This window comes from Manis javanica, chromosome 1 (genome assembly GCF_040802235.1).
Source record: "Manis javanica isolate MJ-LG chromosome 1, MJ_LKY, whole genome shotgun sequence".
In the NCBI taxonomy this organism is placed as follows: Eukaryota; Metazoa; Chordata; class Mammalia; order Pholidota; family Manidae; genus Manis; species Manis javanica.
Genome location: NC_133156.1, coordinates 69351768 through 69371455, shown reverse-complemented (window position 1 = coordinate 69371455; position 19688 = coordinate 69351768). Strand labels below are relative to the sequence as shown.

Sequence of the window (19688 nt, the reverse complement as noted above, 5' to 3'; positions counted from 1 at the left end):
ATAGAGCATTACATTACCTTGCAGTGTATTTAAACTATTCAAACTATACAAATCCATTTGTATTTCTGTAGCCAATGTTTTATACACATTTCTAAGATATTAATATTTATGATCTTAAAAACTTCTTTTTAAGTTGATATTATTTATGTTGTTTACTGATATACCCTACTTCATAATAAATATTTGTAGTTGATGCATAGGCTTCATTTATAGATTTTTAAATGAGAAATTGCTGAAGATTTGTCAGTCACCAGGAGGTCTCTATTATAATGCGTAATAGTAATTCATTATTATTAAGTGATTCATTTTGGCCCTTTCTGTAGTAATGCAGGTATGCCTTTATCAGTTTATACTGCCTTTAAGGATTAATTGGCAAAAAATCTTATGTATGCTTTAGGAGTAATCATGTAATTAATACAGTTATTTTTGTTTTGCAGGTTTTACTTGCCACATGGCTTGAGTGTAGATAAAGAGGGAAATTACTGGGTCACAGATGTGGCTCTGCATCAGGTAATCTTCTGTACGGCAATTATTAAAATAGAAGTTACTGGCATTATGTCTTCAAAATGCTCTGGAGTTGTCTGGTTCTTTTTATGTGACCCGCTAAGTTTATAACGAGAAAATGAAATAGCCACATCTGAAATTTTTCTTGTAGAAGTCAGTGCTAGGAAAAGCTAAAATGTAAATAATCAAGTCACCCTTCTCAGGCTGGCTGGAGGGAAGCTTAGGCCCTGATGTGGAGTTTCACACTAACAGCTAACTGTTGGGCCTCCCAACCTCCTCTTTGCCTTTCCACATTCACTCTTCTTTCCTGTCCCCAGGTCATAGTTTTACTTTATTATTTGTGTTTTATGCTCTCTTTCCTAAGCTATTTTAATCTTCAGTAAATTGAGGCAAGGTCTCTAGTACATACTTGTTTGTGTGTAAAACATCCAATATTTCTCCTTTTTAAAAGAAGTTATATTTCCATCACAGAATAATCATAAGGTCTTTCCCTCAAAAGATAAGCTTTTATTTAATACCCATTTTATAAATAGGTGGCAACGAACTAGGGAACTAGAAAAAAAATGGAACTCAGAAGACATAGCTACAAGGGCCTTCAGACATCATCTCAGTAGACCTCCGTTGTTCAGGTATTATCTGGAGGGCGTTGTACTATAGCTAATGAAAGCCAAAGAGGAAGGGTAAGGTGTCCAAACAGATTACCCATGTATGGCAGGCCTCCATTCACCCACCCAAATGGCCTTGAGCAGATCACACCATCTCTACTGACCTCATTCATCAAAGGAAGGAATCAGACCAGATGATTTCTAGAGTCTCATTGGGTTCTAAAATGTATCTTCTTTCAAATAAGTCTCTGGGAGCTTACACTTTAATTACCTGTGAAAGTGGTTTAATCAGGTAGGTCTGTGTCAGTAATAACTATGCAAAGGGGTAAGGCTTTTGTTCCTTTTTAAAAAGGTGTTCAAACTGGAACCAAACAGTAAAGAAGGTCCTCTGTTAATCCTGGGACGGAGCATGCAACCAGGCAGTGACCAGAATCACTTCTGTCAACCCACTGATGTGGCTGTAGATCCAGACACTGGAGCCATCTACGTATCAGACGGCTACTGCAACAGTCGGATTGTGCAGTTCTCACCGAGTGGAAAGTTCATCACACAGTGGGGAGAAGGTACTCTCTAAGACTCTTTATCTCTGATTGCAATGCTTAGCCAGTATCAAAAAGAATGCTTCTACCCCAAAATTTTTTCCAAATAGGGAGAATGTGTTTATAGGTAAGGGATACTATGGAATAAAGTTATAAAATGCTTTACCTTATTTTTCCCCTGATTCCAGATATTTAATGGTTTACTATCATAAATTTGAAAAGTTACAAAACTTTAAAGTCAGACTTTGGGTGATTTTACAAATTGTATATCCGTGATTTTTCTTTATCCTATAGAGTCTTCTAGAAGCAATCCTAAACCAGGCCAATTCAGCGTTCCTCACAGCTTGGTTCTTGTGCCGCATTTGGGCCAATTATGTGTGGCAGACAGGGAAAATGGTCGGATCCAGTGTTTTAAAACTGATACCAAAGAATTTGTGAGAGAGATTAAGCATGCATCATTTGGAAGAAATGTCTTTGCAATTTCATATATACCAGGTATTTCATCTTAATTTAATTTTTGTGTTTTGTCATACTCTGTCTTTAAAAATTATCTCTTACAGGACTATAAAATTTTTCTTTTTAAGGGATTGAAGATACCTTGTATATCAGACCTTAAAATACTTAAAAGCTGTCAGCGCTTTGTAAATGATTTTCAGCTCAAGTGCCGCTGTTCTGTACATGAAAATAATGGACTCAAAAGATTTCACACTGCTTACAATGGATGAAAAAATTGTTTCCAAACATTGATTTTGATTTTTTCTTAATTTGATCATTTGCTGCAGTTATTAAATCATTAATATTATGTCTTCATACATCATCAACAGATGGTGTATGTCTGATAAAATCAGTATTCAAAACACTTCTGCTTCACATTTTTTTTAAAAAGCAGTGGCCAATTTTTTTAAGGGTAAATATGTAAAGTAAGGCTTATATCTAAATGCCAGGAGGAATGACTAATAAAATCTGGAAGTTTTTTCTCACTTTCAAAATAGATTTTCTTGATTTAAAGAAAATCAGAAAAATAATCCAAACTTATAAAAATAAGATCCTCTTAATTCATATTATAAAATAGTGACCATACAATTTCTTTAAATCATGAATACTGAACTGAAAATATATCTCTAAAATTCATATCATTTTTGCAATATATTTCATAAATATATATATATATATATACTAAAAGTAGCACTGACTATAGTCATCACTATAATATTTATAATTTTTATGCTACTCAAATTGCATATGGCTATAATCTTCCCAAGTAGCCCTCAATTTATTTAGGACATGGAATAAAGGGACTCAGCTGACTGGATCAGGAGCCAGTTTGGCTTCTCCAAGGAATAAGTAATAAATAAAATAATAAAAGACTCTCATGTCAATTGGAGAGCAATCCTCATGTTGGTTCTTACCTCCCATTTAAAGAATAAATTTATTTAAGACTATTTACTTAATAAAGAGAGTGATCAAATTCATAGTGAATAAAAGTAAATCAAATATGAAGAGAAAAACATCAGGAGAGAAGATGAGAGGAAATTTGGTTAAAAACAGGATCTCTGCAAAAGACAAAGTATATTACAATTGGAATTCTCTCTACAATATTGCACAATAGTAATTGATTTTGATAGTATTGATTTTTTTCATAATATGATATGCTGAAGAACCCTATCCTGAAATTCTTAAACAAGAATGAAAAGATCTTCACCAACAGTTTAGTGTTGTGTATATTTTATTGCATTTTAATTCTTTAAAACATAATATTCACTCATGTGAGGTTTAGCCAGTCATCTGATGTTTAAGTAAAACATCAGTTTCCATTATTTTGTATAAACACTACTACACTCAGAAATATAATTTTGTTATAAAGTGTATTCATGTAATTAATATAAAAGTAATAGTCTAATTTTTTTAATGAAGGAAAATATATCTTTGATAATATGGAAAATGCATTTCACATTTTCAAACTTCACCTGTTTAAAATCATATAATCCTTCTGTTTATACTGTAACTTCACTTTCTTTGCATATTTTTTTGATTCTCCTTGTAGCTACAGCAAATATTGCACATTTTTTAAAAGATCTGATACCCCAAAATGATGGGCTTAAATAACCACACTCTTGCCAATACCTATTTAGGATGCCTATGATAAATATATCTATATGTCTCTGTATCTATACCTATTCCTATGACTATATAATCTATATCTGTGTATTGCTGATTTCTACTGGCTTCCTAAGGTAGAAGGAAGTACAGTCCCCAGCTTTCCTATTATAAGGAGATTAGTCCCCTGACCTGTTTACCCCTTATCTTATTACTCAGGAAGAGACATTTGCTATTCTATTTTCTACATTCATTGCTAATTGCAAGGACCAGAATGACCCTATGTTTATTATTTGTGTAATGTACATGCATACATTTGAGGGGGCCATTCTTACCCATATTTAAAGAAAGATTAACTGGTTATATTGTCACAGGTTTGCTCTTTGCGGTCAATGGGAAGCCTTACTTTGGGGACCAAGAACCCGTACAAGGATTTGTGATGAACTTTTCCAGTGGGGAAATAATAGATGTCTTTAAGCCAGTGCGCAAGGTATTCACATACATTGCCTAAGTATCAGTTTTCACTAGAATGAAACTAAAATACTAATTTTGGCATTCAATTGTACTTAACTTTTAAAAACTTTAAGGTGATGTGATAACTTTCTTAATTAGGTTGATGGGAATGTTCTGTTACTGTATTTTATTTTAGAATAAATGTCCTTGCCTGTTTGTGATCAGTTTCTTCAGATGCAAATTAACACTATGCAGTTCTAAGATCCTTGGTAGTTTGCACATGATAGCAAATTTAAGTTCACTGTAGTTAGAATACCAAAAATATAAATCTTTTCTTGGTTTCATCCAAGGAGAAAAGATACCACAATATGTTAAACTGTACTTTTTATAGTTCTCTTAGATTCAACCAAAAACTTGTTTACTTTTATTATGCTATGACTACACTGAGCAACAAGACTTGGAAATAGCACTTCCTAGAATTTATTCAGGTCTCAAAGAGTTGGTTTAGATAAGAAATAAAGGTTAGTTTTCACTTCACAAACAGTTTAACACTGTTTATTCTAACAGTGCTTTTCACAAACACAGTGACTATGGTTCAGCATGTCCACAGGCCTTCTGCCTCCTCAGTTTTACTTTCTCTGCAATATGATTACCATAATGATCAGGATGTTCACATGCACTGCCTGAATGTGCTTCTGGCCCATCAATTTTAGAATATTCTGCCTGATAAAATGCAGTAGTGCAAGTAGGAGTTATTTTTCAAAACATGGAAAGACCTATTGGCTTTACTTAGATCAAAGTGCAACTGTCATAAGCACCTGGACAAGCTATATTTCCATATTTATAACTCTTATAATATTCTTTAAGACACCCAATTTACTAGATTTTAAAAAAAACTTAAAATTCCTCAATATCTTAGAAATTTGTCTGTTAGAATACTGATAGCAAGTCTGGGATTTATCAACATTCTGAAATACTTATTAAGTACCTACTCTGTGTCAGGTGTTATCCTAAATACTAAGGACATAATAATAAACAGAACAAGGCCCAGCCTCTCCCTCAAATGGAGCTTGAGCAAGAGTTACAAGATCTGAGTTGAACCAAACTGAATCTGAATTAATGATCCTAGTGCAAATTCCTGTTTTTAAAGTTTCTAATCATATACAATAAGTAGGACTTTTCAGATAAGCATTTCACCTGAAAAGCAGTAAGCAACCAAATAGGCAATCATAATTAGCCCTTCAGAGAGAAATTCATTATATTGATAATATATATTTTACTTCAGTAGTGTTTCAGCTCCTAATTGATTATTCGATCATCATTTTGCCCCTTGAGTTCCCTTCCTTGTATCTACTGATAAAGTGAGATGCCTAACTTTCCTTCAGGTCTCTATGACATATTAATTAGTACAGTGTTTGCCTCAATTTTTCTTTTAATAATAATGTACTGTTTCAACCAGGATATTCATCTTTAATTTAAATATGCATCTAAAAATCAAAATGAAGTGGTTAAGCAAGAAGGTAGATTCTAAATGAGGCTTACTCTCATAAAAATGTGAATGGTGTGGAATGGACATTGCACAAAGCATTGTGCCTGAGTATCAGCATGCATCCTATGTTCAGAGGTGAATAAGTCACAATGGATGGGTCAATACAGCAAACTTGAAAAAAGAGTCTAGTTCCATGGTGAAATTTGCTTTCCCTCTCAATAAGTAAGACTCAATATTATGCCAAAACATAGACATTTGTTCTGTATTGACTCAGTAAACTGAAATCAGTTTGTGAATCTCTCAGAATTTTCATTTAATTAGATTATCATCATGAAGATTAAGTTTGGATGGAAGGAATAAGATGGTATATTGACTCCTATGGAAGAAGAGGTTCTCCCTTCAAGTCAGAAGTCTCGTTTTGCATAATGTGTCTGTGCCTCTATTTTTGCCTGCCCACAACTTAACCTCCTCGTCTACTTCAGTTCTGCTCTTCTGTGACATCCTTTAGAAATGTTTATGTCTGAATGCACGAACTCCACCTTTAAGTCTGCAGGGAAGCTGAAACAGTAGTACAGTAAAGAAGATGGTTCTGTCAATGGCATCAAAAGGCTCTAAGGGCAAAAGATACACAGTTGTCCTGCACTGTGTCCCCCGACCGCGATCACAGGAAAGACTCACTGGGCCCTCCGTCTGCCCTTACACGCACCCTTCAGACTGGCATGCTTTTGGTCTTCCTTCTTCTTCAAGGCAGCTCATGTGGAAAAGGAAGGGAATGATTCCCACTGTTCCATAAAAAGAAAGAAAAGAACAGTAAGCCTAGATTCATGTTTTTTCTCCAATCTTAACAATGGAGATAAAAATTACAATATATGACAGTACTTGAGCTGAAAGGTTCACATGAGTGAAATTAGTCACCTGAACCTCACTGTAAGTAGCACACCTGGATCTTAAATGCTGGTCTTTCTGACTCTAAAAATGTGTGTAACCTTTAATCCTTGAGATACACATCAGCATGCCAAAGGATACATTAAATCACAACATACTTGGTGCAACTTCTTAAAGAATTATTTTACTTAATAATTTAAACATTAGTTTGTGTTACAGAAAGCATTGCTTTGATAATGGAGAACAGAAATTCTTTATGAATTTTTAAGAAGAAATAAAAAATTTTGAAGGCAGGTTGCCCTGGGCTGTGTCCTCAGATGCCCCAAGAGGATGCTATCCTTCTTTCCTCATGACAGTTTTATTTTACTAGGGAGGGTACTCAAGAGAATTTAGGAAGTCTGGATTAGAAGATCTTTAAGTCTGTTCAACTCTGACATCCTAAAACTTAAAACGTAATTTTGTGTTTCAAATGATGTAGAGCAGTAAAATAGTTCATTAGCAAGATTACAGCTGGATGCCTTTGAAGGTAGTAGGAATAGAGGTCTTGACGTCCTATCCACCAAGCCTCTTCCTAGTCCCCTCCAAAGTATTTCCAACATAACCCCTGGTTCCCTCGATCAGTTTGAGAACCACACATAGAGGTTTACTGTTCCTGCAGCCTTGAATTGATAAGATATTATGATTTAATGAAAGCAAAGTCCTTAGCCAATGAATAGCTCACATATTCCCCCTTCACCTTTATTCCCCCACCTATTATTTTTCCTAACAGGAAATATGAAGCACTTTACAACCATATGTTTTACAAAGCACTTTGTAAGAACATACTTTGGTATGTAAGAGGAACTGCCTATCAGTTGCAAGTCTGTTGCCACCTATTAGCTGAGCCTAAAACAAGGTGAACATTTAAGAACTAGCTTCCGAGATTGCAGCACCTTGGTTTCCGGGTCTTCATCCTTCTTGTGCATCTTTGTCACAGCTCGTTTGAGAGCATGAAGAAGTGAGCCTCCTTGGCGTGGCTATCTCATTTTTCTTTTCAGTGTTGCTGATTTTAAAGCATCATAGTGTCTCCAGAGTATGTGTCCTGCCCCTCCTGAAGTGAGCTAGGAACAGCATTGCCTCACTGATGCCCTTTGTACTCAGCAAACCACAGTGGGCAGGTCAGTGCTCCCTGGTCTTGTTTTTGAGACCTGTATACTCAGGCAGGCTTCCTGGCCTCAAAAGTGAAAAATTCATCTACATCCTGCCAACTGGTGGGTACGTGACACCTTTGAAAGCTTCTGTCGACAGATGGAAATGGCAGCAGCACAGCATTTCAAAGCTGCTCTTTCAGGAACTAGCTTGGTGACCCTGAGGAAGTCACACAAAGTGCTCCCCAGTCTCTTGTGTCCTCATGACTGAGATGGAGATTGTTTGAAATGGAAATATGTCCTGAAGAAAGACATATGAAAACACTGAGTATCTGAAACAGGTACAAAAGCCCAGGAAGTGCTTGGTGACAACACTCCATTTGTTTCCTTTGTGGACTGAAAATATTGCAAACACTGGGCTTTGGAGTATAAAACCACGTTGCTGCCTCTCTCCTAGTTGGAACTTCAGAAATAATCTGAACGTCCTGAATTTTTGTAATGACTCCTCTTATCAGTAATGTATAAATCATTTTTCAAGGTAGCTCATGGTAGCTTGATGGGCATGAGAACAGAAATTTAATACCTGATCTTTTTACTTACATAGATTAAAACAGGAAGATTCGATAGTGATTAAAAAGTAGAAGAAATGTGAAGGCAAAAATAAATATAAATAGATAATGCAACACCAGTTAAACAACTCTGTAAACAAAAGGAATCTACTTATAAATGTCCACGTTTTAAAAGCTTGAGAGTCGGCGGGAGAGTCCTTAGCATTTCTCAACCGCAGAGTTGGTGCCGGTGAATGAATGAATGACTCTCCTTGGCCTAGAGTTATTTTGATGGATGGTAATGTTTCTTTGGTTTGAGTAACATGCTTCTTTGTTGTTTTGCTTTGCCTTTCTTCCTGTTAACGAAGAATCCCAGTCTGGGCCCGCCATCCTAACGTGTGCTTCTTATCTTGGCAGCACTTTGACATGCCTCATGATATTGCTGCCTCTGAAGATGGGACTGTGTATGTTGGAGATGCTCACACCAACACCGTGTGGAAGTTCATCTCAACTGAAAGTATGGTTTTTTACAGTGTTGTCCACATTTTTCCTCAGTTTTATTGCTTAAAAACATGAAAAAACCATTTACATTTCCTTCTCTTGTTTTATTGACAGGAGTGGGAGTCAGGGTATCTTTGGTAGTTGTTAAAAGATCTGTTGGGTATTCATTTCAACAGTGAAATTAGTTTTTAAAAAGTGGAGAGAAATGGTGTGCCTTTTTTTTTTTTTTTTGCTGGCAGTTACCCCCTTGTTTCCACAGATATTCCACAGGAAATTCTTGATGCCTGGAGTAATGTCTGTTACATTGAAAACCAATGTTAATTCCAATTTTGTTCCAGAGGGAGGAGGTGGCTCTGGCAAAGCAGAGGGGCTGACTGGTGCTCACACTGGCACCACTTCCCATGTGGCTCTTCGGCTCTCAGTAGCTGCTGAGCATCTAGTGGTGCCAGCATCTGTTCAGAGACATATCATTCCATATCACTCTGCTTTTTCTCTTTAAGCTTCAGCTTGTTCAAAGTACTGAACAGCTGTGTTTTCATGTAACTCAAAAGTATGTCTGGGGACAGAACAATTCCTCTCTCTGGATCAAGTCAGCTACTTTGAGAATTTTTAATTGCAATTTGGATATTATTTCTAATTCTTAAAAACTATGTTAACTTAGCCTCTGCTATACTAAAACACAGAAGCTTTTAGTTCTGCATTGGACAGCACCGAATGCTTAGTAGGCCACAAATCTCAACATCCAGAGATGCATTTAAAATATGGCAGTGTCCAAACAACAGGAGAAGATGTGGTTAAGGAGTAAAAATTATCCTCAATAAGGATGATAAATTTGAGGTATCAGGAGCTGCTACAGGCAGTTTTTGGTAGAGAAATAATGACATGTATGTAGACTTGGTGAAGATAAGAAATACCAATTATAAGAAAGAAAAATAGGAATTACAAGGGAAAAATACAAGTTATAGCAAAGAAAAGTAAAGCCAGGAGTCCAAAAACTTCAGACACCAGACAGGTTTTGGAGCCCAAGTAAATTCTGTAGCTGGTATCTTCCAAATTGTCCTTTGAGTAACTTTTGCTATTTTGTAATAAGGACCCAGCTGGGACTGAGCCTGCAGAGATGCCCAGGAATTACTCCACTCCAACAGTAGCTTCATAGTCCCTTTCCAACTGTGGCTTTCTTACCACCTGCCTTTTTGAAGAGGAGCCAGAAGGTGTGGACAACAAGAAATCAAAGAGAGGAGGATAGTTCCTAATTGCTGGAGTAAACCCAGGCTTTTCCGAATAAAAAAAAAAATGAGTGAATACCTTTCCAGATGAAAAAGACTCCAGAAATCTATCCCAAATCTTCATTTTGCAGATAAGAAATAAGATACTTGAACTCATTAAGATTCTAGTTCAAAGGTTCTTTATATCACTGTAGTGGTTGATACTCAACAGAGGTGCATATCCAGGTCACCCAGCGAGGATTTTCTAAATACGTATCGCCAGACTTCATTCAAGATCTAGAAAAGAAGAGAGGTGATAAAATGTGTATTTTGGAAAGGGTTCTGAAGTGGTTTTGATATATCCCTTGATTGAGAAGAACTGCAATATAGCATTCAGCTTTGAAGGGGAAAAGCCCTGTGTATAGTCCAAAATGCAACCAAATAAATCTGGAACACAGTACCTTTGCAACAGTAAGACTGGAGTCTAAATAAGTGTTTTGTGTATTTGCATTCCAGTATTTAACTAGTCAAATCCATTTATGTCAGCTAGAAGGCTGCTAATCAAACATGGAAAAATTAGTAATCAGTCTAAGATGTCCACATGAAAACAGAACTATTTGATATTTCAGAAATAATACATTATGAACTCCACAAGGAGAATCTCATTTTAATTATGAAGATCTAAGAAATATTATTTTAGCTTTCCTAGGAGGTTTTATCTAGGATTCATGGACCTGGTACCTAATTACTGGTTTATATTAAACTCTTTTCTAATATGATGATGCACTTAATGAATTAAGGAAGTATTTTCTGAGTAAAATTAATATCAAAATTAAGTTTTCCAGTGTTCTTTTTGGAAATTCTGATATTTCTCTTGCCTTGCTGTGTTATTTTATAGAAATGGAACATCGATCAGTTAAAAAGGCTGGCATTGAAGTCCAGGAAATCAAAGGTTGGTCAGATTCTTCCTATGACTGTGGAACCCAATGTTATTTGTGTTGAATTCTTTTATGGCTCTTGATTGTACCTAAAAAAAATTGTTAGGCTAAAAGTATAATCTAATCTGGTAAATTATCCATAACTTCTACTATGTATTGAGCCTTTAAACCTGCATGTTGCCATTGCTTTTTCTGATAAATGGAGTAGTAATAATGATCTCAAACTTACTGATTTCAAGTGATGGAAAGTGATTGAGGATGTAAGAAATCTACAGCAAGTGGGCCACAGCCATTCAGAGAGCAAAAAATTAAGTCATTTTTAGAGGTATGTTATCATACTCAGGCAAGCAGGAAAATACCATCCAGTAACTGGAAAAGCCCTTTCTTAGTGGGCTCTAATCTAAAGGAGTGAAAAATATCTTTGGTGAATTACTACTATAGGGATCTGAAAAGATTAGCTGGTCCTTAAGCTCCAACCTTAGTACTCTTCGGCCCCCAACATTTTACCAAGAGCCGTCTATGTGAAGGCACCATAGCAGCTTTGAGGGAAATGAAACTGTGCCTGACCTCAAGAGACTAATAGCCTATAAGGAGTTTGTAAAAGTGTGTACATACATGCGTATGCATATATAGAAGTAAGTATATCATTGATATATATTATCAAGAATGGGGAAATGGAATTTAGCTACTGGTAAGCAATCACTCGGTTCATTTGTGACCCCAGTCAAATTATTTTCCTTTCCTAGGATCGCTTTATAGTTGTACATTTTCCATTATCTGCAGGGTTTTAACATGGTCATGTATCATTAAGAACTCACTGATGATGCTCCTAATGTTCAATTAGCAAAGTGATTCCCTTATTAGGTGCTTTACAAATGATTCACCTAGATGTTCAGACTTAACCCTAGGCTTACTTGTTTTCCTTTCTCATGAAAGCAGGTGGAAAAGATGAGAAGAAGCAAGAACCAAGAGGGAGTTTAGGGATTTTATGTAGGCAGATAAGAAAATATAGCCGGCTCAAGGTTGAGAAGGGATAAGATGATATTATAAAATAAATAAATAGCAATTGTTTGACATTTGTAAAGATTCTATCCAGTGGACACTCCTGGGTGACCTCCATACCACATTTATACATTGAAGAAGTTCCTAATCCCCTATTTTCCTATCATTGTAATATATAGAATTATTGACAAATTCTGTTTGCCCTGGAATAAAGATATTGAGAAAGATATTATTAATGAAAGCTATCACTTATGGAGCACAAACAATGAGTTATACAAAAATTACTAAATTTAATCCTTATACCAACGATGTAATACTATCACCATTTTACATTTGGGGAAATTGAGGATCAGAATTACTGCTAAAATAGTAAGAGGTTGACTCAGGTGATAAACCAAAGTCTGATCCCAAAGCCTGTGCTATTAACCACTATTACTATACTAGTGATGAAAAATAATTTCCAACATCTCATTCACCATAAATTCTTCCAAGAACTACAAATTGGGGATGGTTGTAATTCACCCTGAAACTTCTGGGGTCTCCAAGTGGCTACAAGCCATTTCTGTTTAAATAGATCCCACCCAAAACCCCTAGAGCCACCGAAAAAGAGCTGAAACACACTGACCTCATCTTGGGGGGCAATGTAGGGTAGACACTGCTCTCCCATAGACCGTTTCCTCTCACCTCAGTGTGAGGTCCAAGTGGTCGGAAAACCTCCCAGGCTTGTGGCAGAACCCAGCAGTGCAAACGGTGACTTTTATGGAAATGTCTTGTCATTACAGTCACATCTGAATAGTTGGGACTACCCAAACACAGGTGGAGCTGTTCTAGTCCTCTTTGAATGTGTATGACTCCTGTTACACTTTTTTTTTTAGGATTATTTTCTTATTACAAAAATGATCATACTGGATCGCTAAGAGTTTATCTTTTATCAAAGTCTAGAAGCTTAATTTAAACCACCCTTTACAAAAAAAAAAAAAAAAAAAAAAGAGGAGAAGCACCATTCTGGATTTAACAACCCTGTAAACACATGTTAACTGTAAATTTTCAAATTCGAGTGACACTCATCCCACTGTAAATGGTCACATAACTGATCAGTAATTATGTGATCATCAGTTTCAGAACCAGTGTTTTCTTCTCAAGAAGTTGCAGGATAAGATAATTTGTCATGATAAGAAATTTATGAATGGAATTTAAATTTTTGAATTAAATTACTAGGGATTAAAGAGATATGCCCATATCCCACCAAAAGCGTAGCCTTTATCTCTGCCCTCCCCTCACAATAAAAGATGATATTCAAGAAAATAAAATGGAACTTTCTAGTGTCATTAACATCTTAGCCTATAGAGAACAACACATTGTAAGGAAAGCACATTGCATTAAAAAAAAAAGTAGTTTCATTGGTGCTATATGCACTCTTCTAAAATGGTACTTGCTAGTATGCCACCGAAAACCTTCAGCCTTCAGTTCTCTCTGTGATGAACTGGGTAATAGTCACTGTGTTGTCGTGTTAAGAATGTCTCTCCTTTCCTATCCTAATTATTGCAATCCCAAGTGGTCTTTGGGCTTCTCCTCTTCTGTCATGGGTAGAGAGACATGCGCGTGCTTGTGCATGCAAGCTCAAACATGAATGCACCTAGCTTCCCCTTCTAAATGCATCAGTTTAAAAATGGAAAATTTTTTCTACAAGAGCTTGTTTGAAGATATTTTTGTTCTAGATGGAATACATCTGGTATCTTCTACGTAATGTCATATGAGGTATCCTCCCCTATCTACCAGAAGAAGCCCTAAATCCTGGGTAACCTTAGAGCTTCTTCATTCCTTCTTCATCAGGGATGCTCCAAATTATTGGGATTTTTAATTAAAGAATTTAGGATAAAGAGTAAAAGTGGCAGAATTTGAATTGTTCTTTATGCTTTCAATGGTATTCTTAGAATTAAATGATATCTATTTTTTAGGATTTTTGCTCCACTTACCCAGGCTCCTAGAAAGAGCAGCGATACTGCTTTCTTTTTTTGTTGTTTTTTTCTTGACTGGGAAATGTAAAATTTCTATCCTCTTTCTTTAAAATGTAGAGCATCTTTTAAAATCTAAACAGACTCCAGCTGGTTCCAAAAGTTAGAATGTTCAAGTATTTTTAGTAGATGACACTCAGTACCAGAAGGGGTGAGGAAATCAAGAATTTCGAAAGTGCAATGTGTGTATCTTTGCGAGTTCATTACCTCATTCTCAGCACACTTTCTATGAATGCTAAGCTGATGCTTTTAGTCTATCACCTACTTCACAGTCCTTCTTTCCTTTTAATGGAGACCAATGCTAGCCCTGTCTTATAAAATAAACTAGATATGAGCTTATATAGTCATTGCCTTGGATGTAAGTAAGCCCACTAAACAACAGCTAGAAAACGTTATCTAATTACTCTGGTTATAGTCTCAACTTCAAAGAAAAATAAACCCTTCCTTCACGGCAACAAGTCCTCTACTACCAGTCTACATCTTTGGCCTATATTTTTTACTTATATTGTCTATTTATTGTTATTTTCTTGCTTAAATATAGAACAATTTGTATACCCTTTCTAGGGTAATGAAGAAAAGACAAAACAGTTTGTCATCAGGAAAAGTAAAAATCACACATTCCTCTTGGAAACTAAGACTGAGACTTAGAAAGGTTAAATTTAAACCATTTATATCTGTAAACCAATCCCTTTCCTTCTCTACCACTGAAGTTTCAAGAGCCACTCCAGTGGACAAAAGAAGAGACATAATGGTCTCCCTTTAACCATAGTAAAAGGGAGGAAATGAGGACTACAAGGCCATCTGTAAAATGGTGATAATAACAGTGCCTACTCATAGGCTTGGTGTGATAATTAAATGAGAACAGGGCCTGAAACAGTGTGTTTGATAGATATAATTGAGAACATGAAGGAGGCTGGCTCAAAGTGTAGAAGCAAAATGCTACGATCTGCCATTTGTGTGTATCATAAATTGTGTTTACAGTGTTTACATAATTTGAGAAACTCTTCCTTGGAGAAATGTCCAGTAGCTACTAAGCTGTCTCTAGACATATTAAACACTAACCTAAGATTTTCCTGATTGTGCCTATCCGTGAAATTCTGTCACAGTTCCCCTCAGGCCTTCTGAGGCACTCTGTATTGCAGGACAGAAGGGCATACCAAGAAATTGGGGTTTCAGAAACCTTATGAGTATTTTGGTTTAACTTCTAGCCCTTTCACAATAGAGTTTTTGTACAAATATACGTATGTGCTTCTTGAGGAAAAGAATGTCTCAAGGCTCAATCTCATTTTCAAGTCAGTAGTTACTGATACCTGCAGCGACATATATGTTTTATTGCATCAGTTTCCCAGATAGTGCTTTAGGCTTGATATCTACCCAGTACCTGCCATTGTCACAGAATAGTTGTATAAACTATTTTCATCAACAACAAAAGGAAATACAGGGCGTGCATCTGTGTGCACTTACAGCTTGCTGGGAACTGTGGAAAAGAACCCAAAAAGGACATAGTTCCTTTTTTTCCAGTTTGTAATTCTAGAATTAATGTGTGCAACTCTGCAAGAAATGTTCCTATAATTCATGGAACATAAAAGAGACTCGAAAACTAAAGATACAAGGAAACAAATACTCATCAAGTACCTTCTTTATGATAAACATTTATACTCAGTATTATCATCATCACAGTTACACAGATGAGGTTACCAAGGCTCAGATCATTTAAGTAACTTGCCCAAAGTTACCCAGCTAGTTATGTAGGAGAACTGGGATTTGAGCCCAGATTTACTTGACTCCAGTATGCACAGCAAATCTGTCCCCTACACCATGCTGCCTATTAATTTTAACTTTAAAAACATGCAAAAGGAGGATATACTTTTTGTGAAATTATAGCTAATGAGAAAATAAAAGGTGGAACTAAAAAAAAATACAATTTAATGGCAAAAAACCATTCAGTGGTTACTAATCACAATACCCGCTGCTGTCTTGGTAGATCCAGATACTTAAATAACCCCACGTGCATGGAACTCAGGTTCTTTGTGAGCAGTTGTTGATTTGACTGGGCAGGGTGGGTAGGAGGGTTTCGGAATCTTTGAGTCAGTTGAATATTGTGAACTCTTCTTTCCCTGAAGAATCCGAGGCAGTTGTTGAAACCAAAATGGAGAACAAACCCGCCTCCTCAGAGGTGCAGAAGATGCAAGAGAAACAGAAACTGAGCAAAGAGCCGGGCTCGGGAGTGCCGGTTGTTCTCATTACCACCCTTCTGGTTATCCCGGTGGTTGTCCTGCTGGCCATTGCCTTATTTATTCGGTGGAAAAAGTCAAGGGCCTTTGGAGGCAAGTAAAACGAGCCCCTTGAACTTGGAACCTATCTTTGATAGCGTGTTTGGCCTGAGTATCCTCAGAATTTGGTTGTAACTTTTTTCGGTGTTTTTTTTTTTAAATGCACTCTACATTTTTGTTACTGTCTATGCTCCAAATATCGTCTATAGTTAGTATCATAGTAGAAAATATATCTGAAGCCTCAGAAATTTGGATAGATGACAATATAACTTATAATGTTGCCTTTTAGCATTTCTTTTAAGCCCGATTAATGTCTTCATATGATACTGTGTAGATAAGTAGAATCAATATAAATTATCTAACAAGGAGGAGGAGATCACTGCAGTTAGGAACAGGCCCAGTCCTCTAAACGCCAGGGTCAGTTCTTTGGGGTATTTTCCAGTCCTAGTCTTGGCTTTAGCTCTTAGCTCCATGTCCTTGGGCAAGTTACTTAATCTCTCTAAGCCACAGTTTCCTCATCTATACAGTGGGGATAAAATACTCACAAGGTTGTGTGATGCTTAGATAAAATAATAGACAGAAAGCATTTGTCACAGTACCTGCTGCCTAGTAAGTACTCAATTAATACCACCAATGATTATGAGGAATACTCGTTGGAAATAAAGTAAAAAAAGGCATAGAAATTTGTAAAACACACTCTTCTTAAACCTCAGCTTTCCCAGAAATCACCTATTCCATGTCAAACTACTTGGCTATCAGTCTTCCCTAACCAAACAGGGCAGGGTCCAGTATTGGAGTCTGTATTTCATCAAATCATTATCATAGTATAGGACCCAAGAGCTGAGTTCTTTCAAGACATCCAAGTGAATGTTAACAAATAATCTAACTCATGATTATCAGCTCTCAAAAGCAGTCCCTTGGCTGGGTCCCCAGGTCCTAAGGCAAGTGTCTGCAGCTGCACCTGGGAAGGAATCCATGGACCAGGGTGGGAGGCAGCATTTGATCAAGAAACAGCATCTGATCCTGTTTCAGGCCAAGGTGACTATGGCAGGGATTCAGTGCCCACTGGCAAAGCCCTGACACAGAAACAAAACTCAGAGGATTCAACTTAGTAAGTTGTAAAAGGGAGTTTTTCTAGGACTTTCTTTTGCTTTTCATCTATAGCCAATAAATCTCTGCAAAAATACAGTTAACTCTTCCCAGAAAGAACTGTCAAGGTCCTGTTATGGGTACGGAACTGTGGTAAGCAGGGGCAAAGGTAAATAAACATTGTCTGCCTGGAGTTAAATGGGAGCCTCTAAAAAGCAAGAATGTGGTATGGCTACGTTTTTACTGATTTATCCTCAGTACAAAAACAGTTCTTGGCACTAGGGGTTTGATAACTAGTTATTGGAAAAACTACTGAATAGATAAATGGAGCTCGCATAATAGGTAATACATAAAAGAGATGACATGTAAAGGTAATAATGGAGGGTAAGAAGTGCACTGATGAATACACAGAGTATCAGGAACACATGGGGCATGGGGACAGGAAGCAGGAAGGTTGAGAGTCAACCCACACTCCGGGGAGGACTGTCAGAAGAGTCAGAAAGGGTTGACCCCTTCTGTTTGCTGTTACGCACATGAGACATGGCACAGGTACAGCGCTGAGTTTACAGGAGTGTGTTGGGAAGGTAGAGACTCAAAATTGAACCCTATGAAACTGCCATTCAAGCATATTTTACTTAAAAACATTACAGTTTTCTGTGCCTCAGTCTAATACATTTAATTCTAAAAGTACATCAGTGCTTACCTATTCTCAACATTTGTTCTTGATCAATCTTACCCACTCTGTGGGAATTCTTACTAGCACTCATAAAAGGCCTCCCATTCACCAGCATCCCCTGCCTGCATGCCAGCTCCCTTTCGGACACTGTGCCAGGCACAGGAGTTGTAAAACTAAGGACCATCCCGCATCCCTGCAGAATGTACAGTCTAATTTGTTGGCTTTCTAACAGTCTTCTTAGATGCTTCTTCCTTTCTTACCTATTTCTTTCGTCACCCACTCTTCTACCTTTACTGTGTCATCTGCCTGCTAGCTTTCTCCATGCTACTCCTCCATTCCTGGTTGAGACTTCATAGGAGAACCCTGAGCCTCCCTTTCCTGACCGCAGCCCTTCAGGGAGTGGTGGAAGCCAGGGCAAAGAATGAAGAGAGATACACAGCAAGGGGGAAAGTGAAGTCCATTGGGAGTTCTATATCCTCATAAAGAAAGAGAAGAGACCCTTCGTGGAGATGGTCAGCCCCATGGGGAGAATTTGGGTCACATTGTATGACTGAAAATACTCAGGATTTCAGGTCTTTGCCTTCACTTTGATAAAGGGAAAATGATGTACATGAATCCAAAGCCTTGAGCAGGACAGGTGCTGTTTTTAATAGACTAAAGCCTAAGATATATATTCCTAAATTATAATAAAGCTTCCAAGTTCTTACAAATTACTGGTAACTTAATTTTGTCCTAATAAAAGTAGATAATACTTATTGAGCATTTACTGTGTATATGTCAGGCATGGTTCTAAGCATGCCACATGCAATATGCCCACTATACTTTATAGATAAGTTGGGATTGTCATTGATCCCTCTTTTCGCAGAGGAAAAAACTGAGGCTCAGAGATGTCATTTATTGAGACTGCACAGCAGAGACACAGGCAGGAGCCAAACTTAGCTCTGGCCCTTACCTGCATCACAATAATATATCACCTTTTTTTAAAGAAATGCATACAGACAAGAGCCAAGCCTTGTTATTAATCATTTGTGAATTCCTGGTTTTTTTTTGAAAGTTGAGCCCGGGGATTAAGGGTGACTGGGACTCATTTTGAAATGTGCATTTTTTTCTAGCAGATTCTGAACACAAACTTGAGGCAAGTTCAGGAAGAGTATTGGGAAGACTTAGAGGTATGCCTGCGACCTTTCAGAATGCTTTATGTTTGGCTCAAAGTCAACAAACTCATTTTTTAAAGAGCAAGGAGAGATTTCTTATTTTTCTCTCTGAAAATTAAAGACCTTGTGTGCAGCATAGTATTTCCTCAGTGTTAAATGCAGAATGCTGACCATAAACTAAATCAAAGTGTGTGGCTCTCACAGCAAATTTATCAGTTTCACGTTTCCCACCTTGCCAGTCTATGTGATCTAATTCTCGTCCCCTGCCTTTTATCTGGCTTCATTTGTCTTCAGTAAATTTTCTGTCGCTCCTATTCGTGTATCAGTGCTTGTCATGGTGAAAATGACCTTTTCATAAAGCCACTGAAATGAAGAGCTGCTCCAGGATGCCAGTTCCAGAGAGCCTGGAAAAAAGCAGGAGGTGAAAAATAAATCTGAAATAATACTGCAGAAAAACATCCTGGAGAGATTTGTTTTTGCCCTATTTATCTGAATAAGTCTGTGGAATAGTGTCTTTCTGATTCTGTAGAATAAGTATCTCTGTATAGAAGCCTTTTTTTTTCTTTTTGCTAATATGTACCCTTTCCC

General features: G+C 37.0%; 2 protein-coding genes across 16 annotated transcripts in view; one reads left to right on the top strand and one right to left on the bottom strand.

The window, feature by feature from the left end:
* The window catches only part of PAM (peptidylglycine alpha-amidating monooxygenase), a 274509-nt gene that overhangs the window by 253886 nt on the left and 935 nt on the right, over positions 1-19688 (top strand). For 5 of the 15 annotated variants that reach the window (XM_037011902.2, XM_037011900.2, XM_037011899.2 and 2 more), the window contains 8 exons: positions 438-510; positions 1462-1672; positions 1943-2143; positions 4120-4235; positions 8665-8764; positions 10852-10905; positions 16032-16235; positions 19059-19115. In XM_037011902.2, the coding sequence (XP_036867797.1) occupies positions 438-510; positions 1462-1672; positions 1943-2143; positions 4120-4235; positions 8665-8764; positions 10852-10905; positions 16032-16235; positions 19059-19115 (1016 nt within the window). The remainder of the gene's footprint in view (positions 1-437; positions 511-1461; positions 1673-1942; positions 2144-4119; positions 4236-8664; positions 8765-10851; positions 10906-16031; positions 16236-19058; positions 19116-19688) is intronic. The other 10 variants (XM_037011904.2, XM_037011911.2, XM_037011914.2 and 7 more) reach the window with 5 other exon arrangements.
* GIN1 (gypsy retrotransposon integrase 1) overlaps positions 4767-19688 on the bottom strand; it is a 65908-nt gene continuing 50986 nt past the window's right edge. The window contains exons 11-13 of the mRNA XM_073233449.1: positions 19332-19504; positions 10054-10250; positions 4767-6469 (exon numbers count right to left, since the gene is read on the bottom strand). The gene's annotated coding sequence lies outside the window, so the exon portion shown is untranslated. The remainder of the gene's footprint in view (positions 6470-10053; positions 10251-19331; positions 19505-19688) is intronic.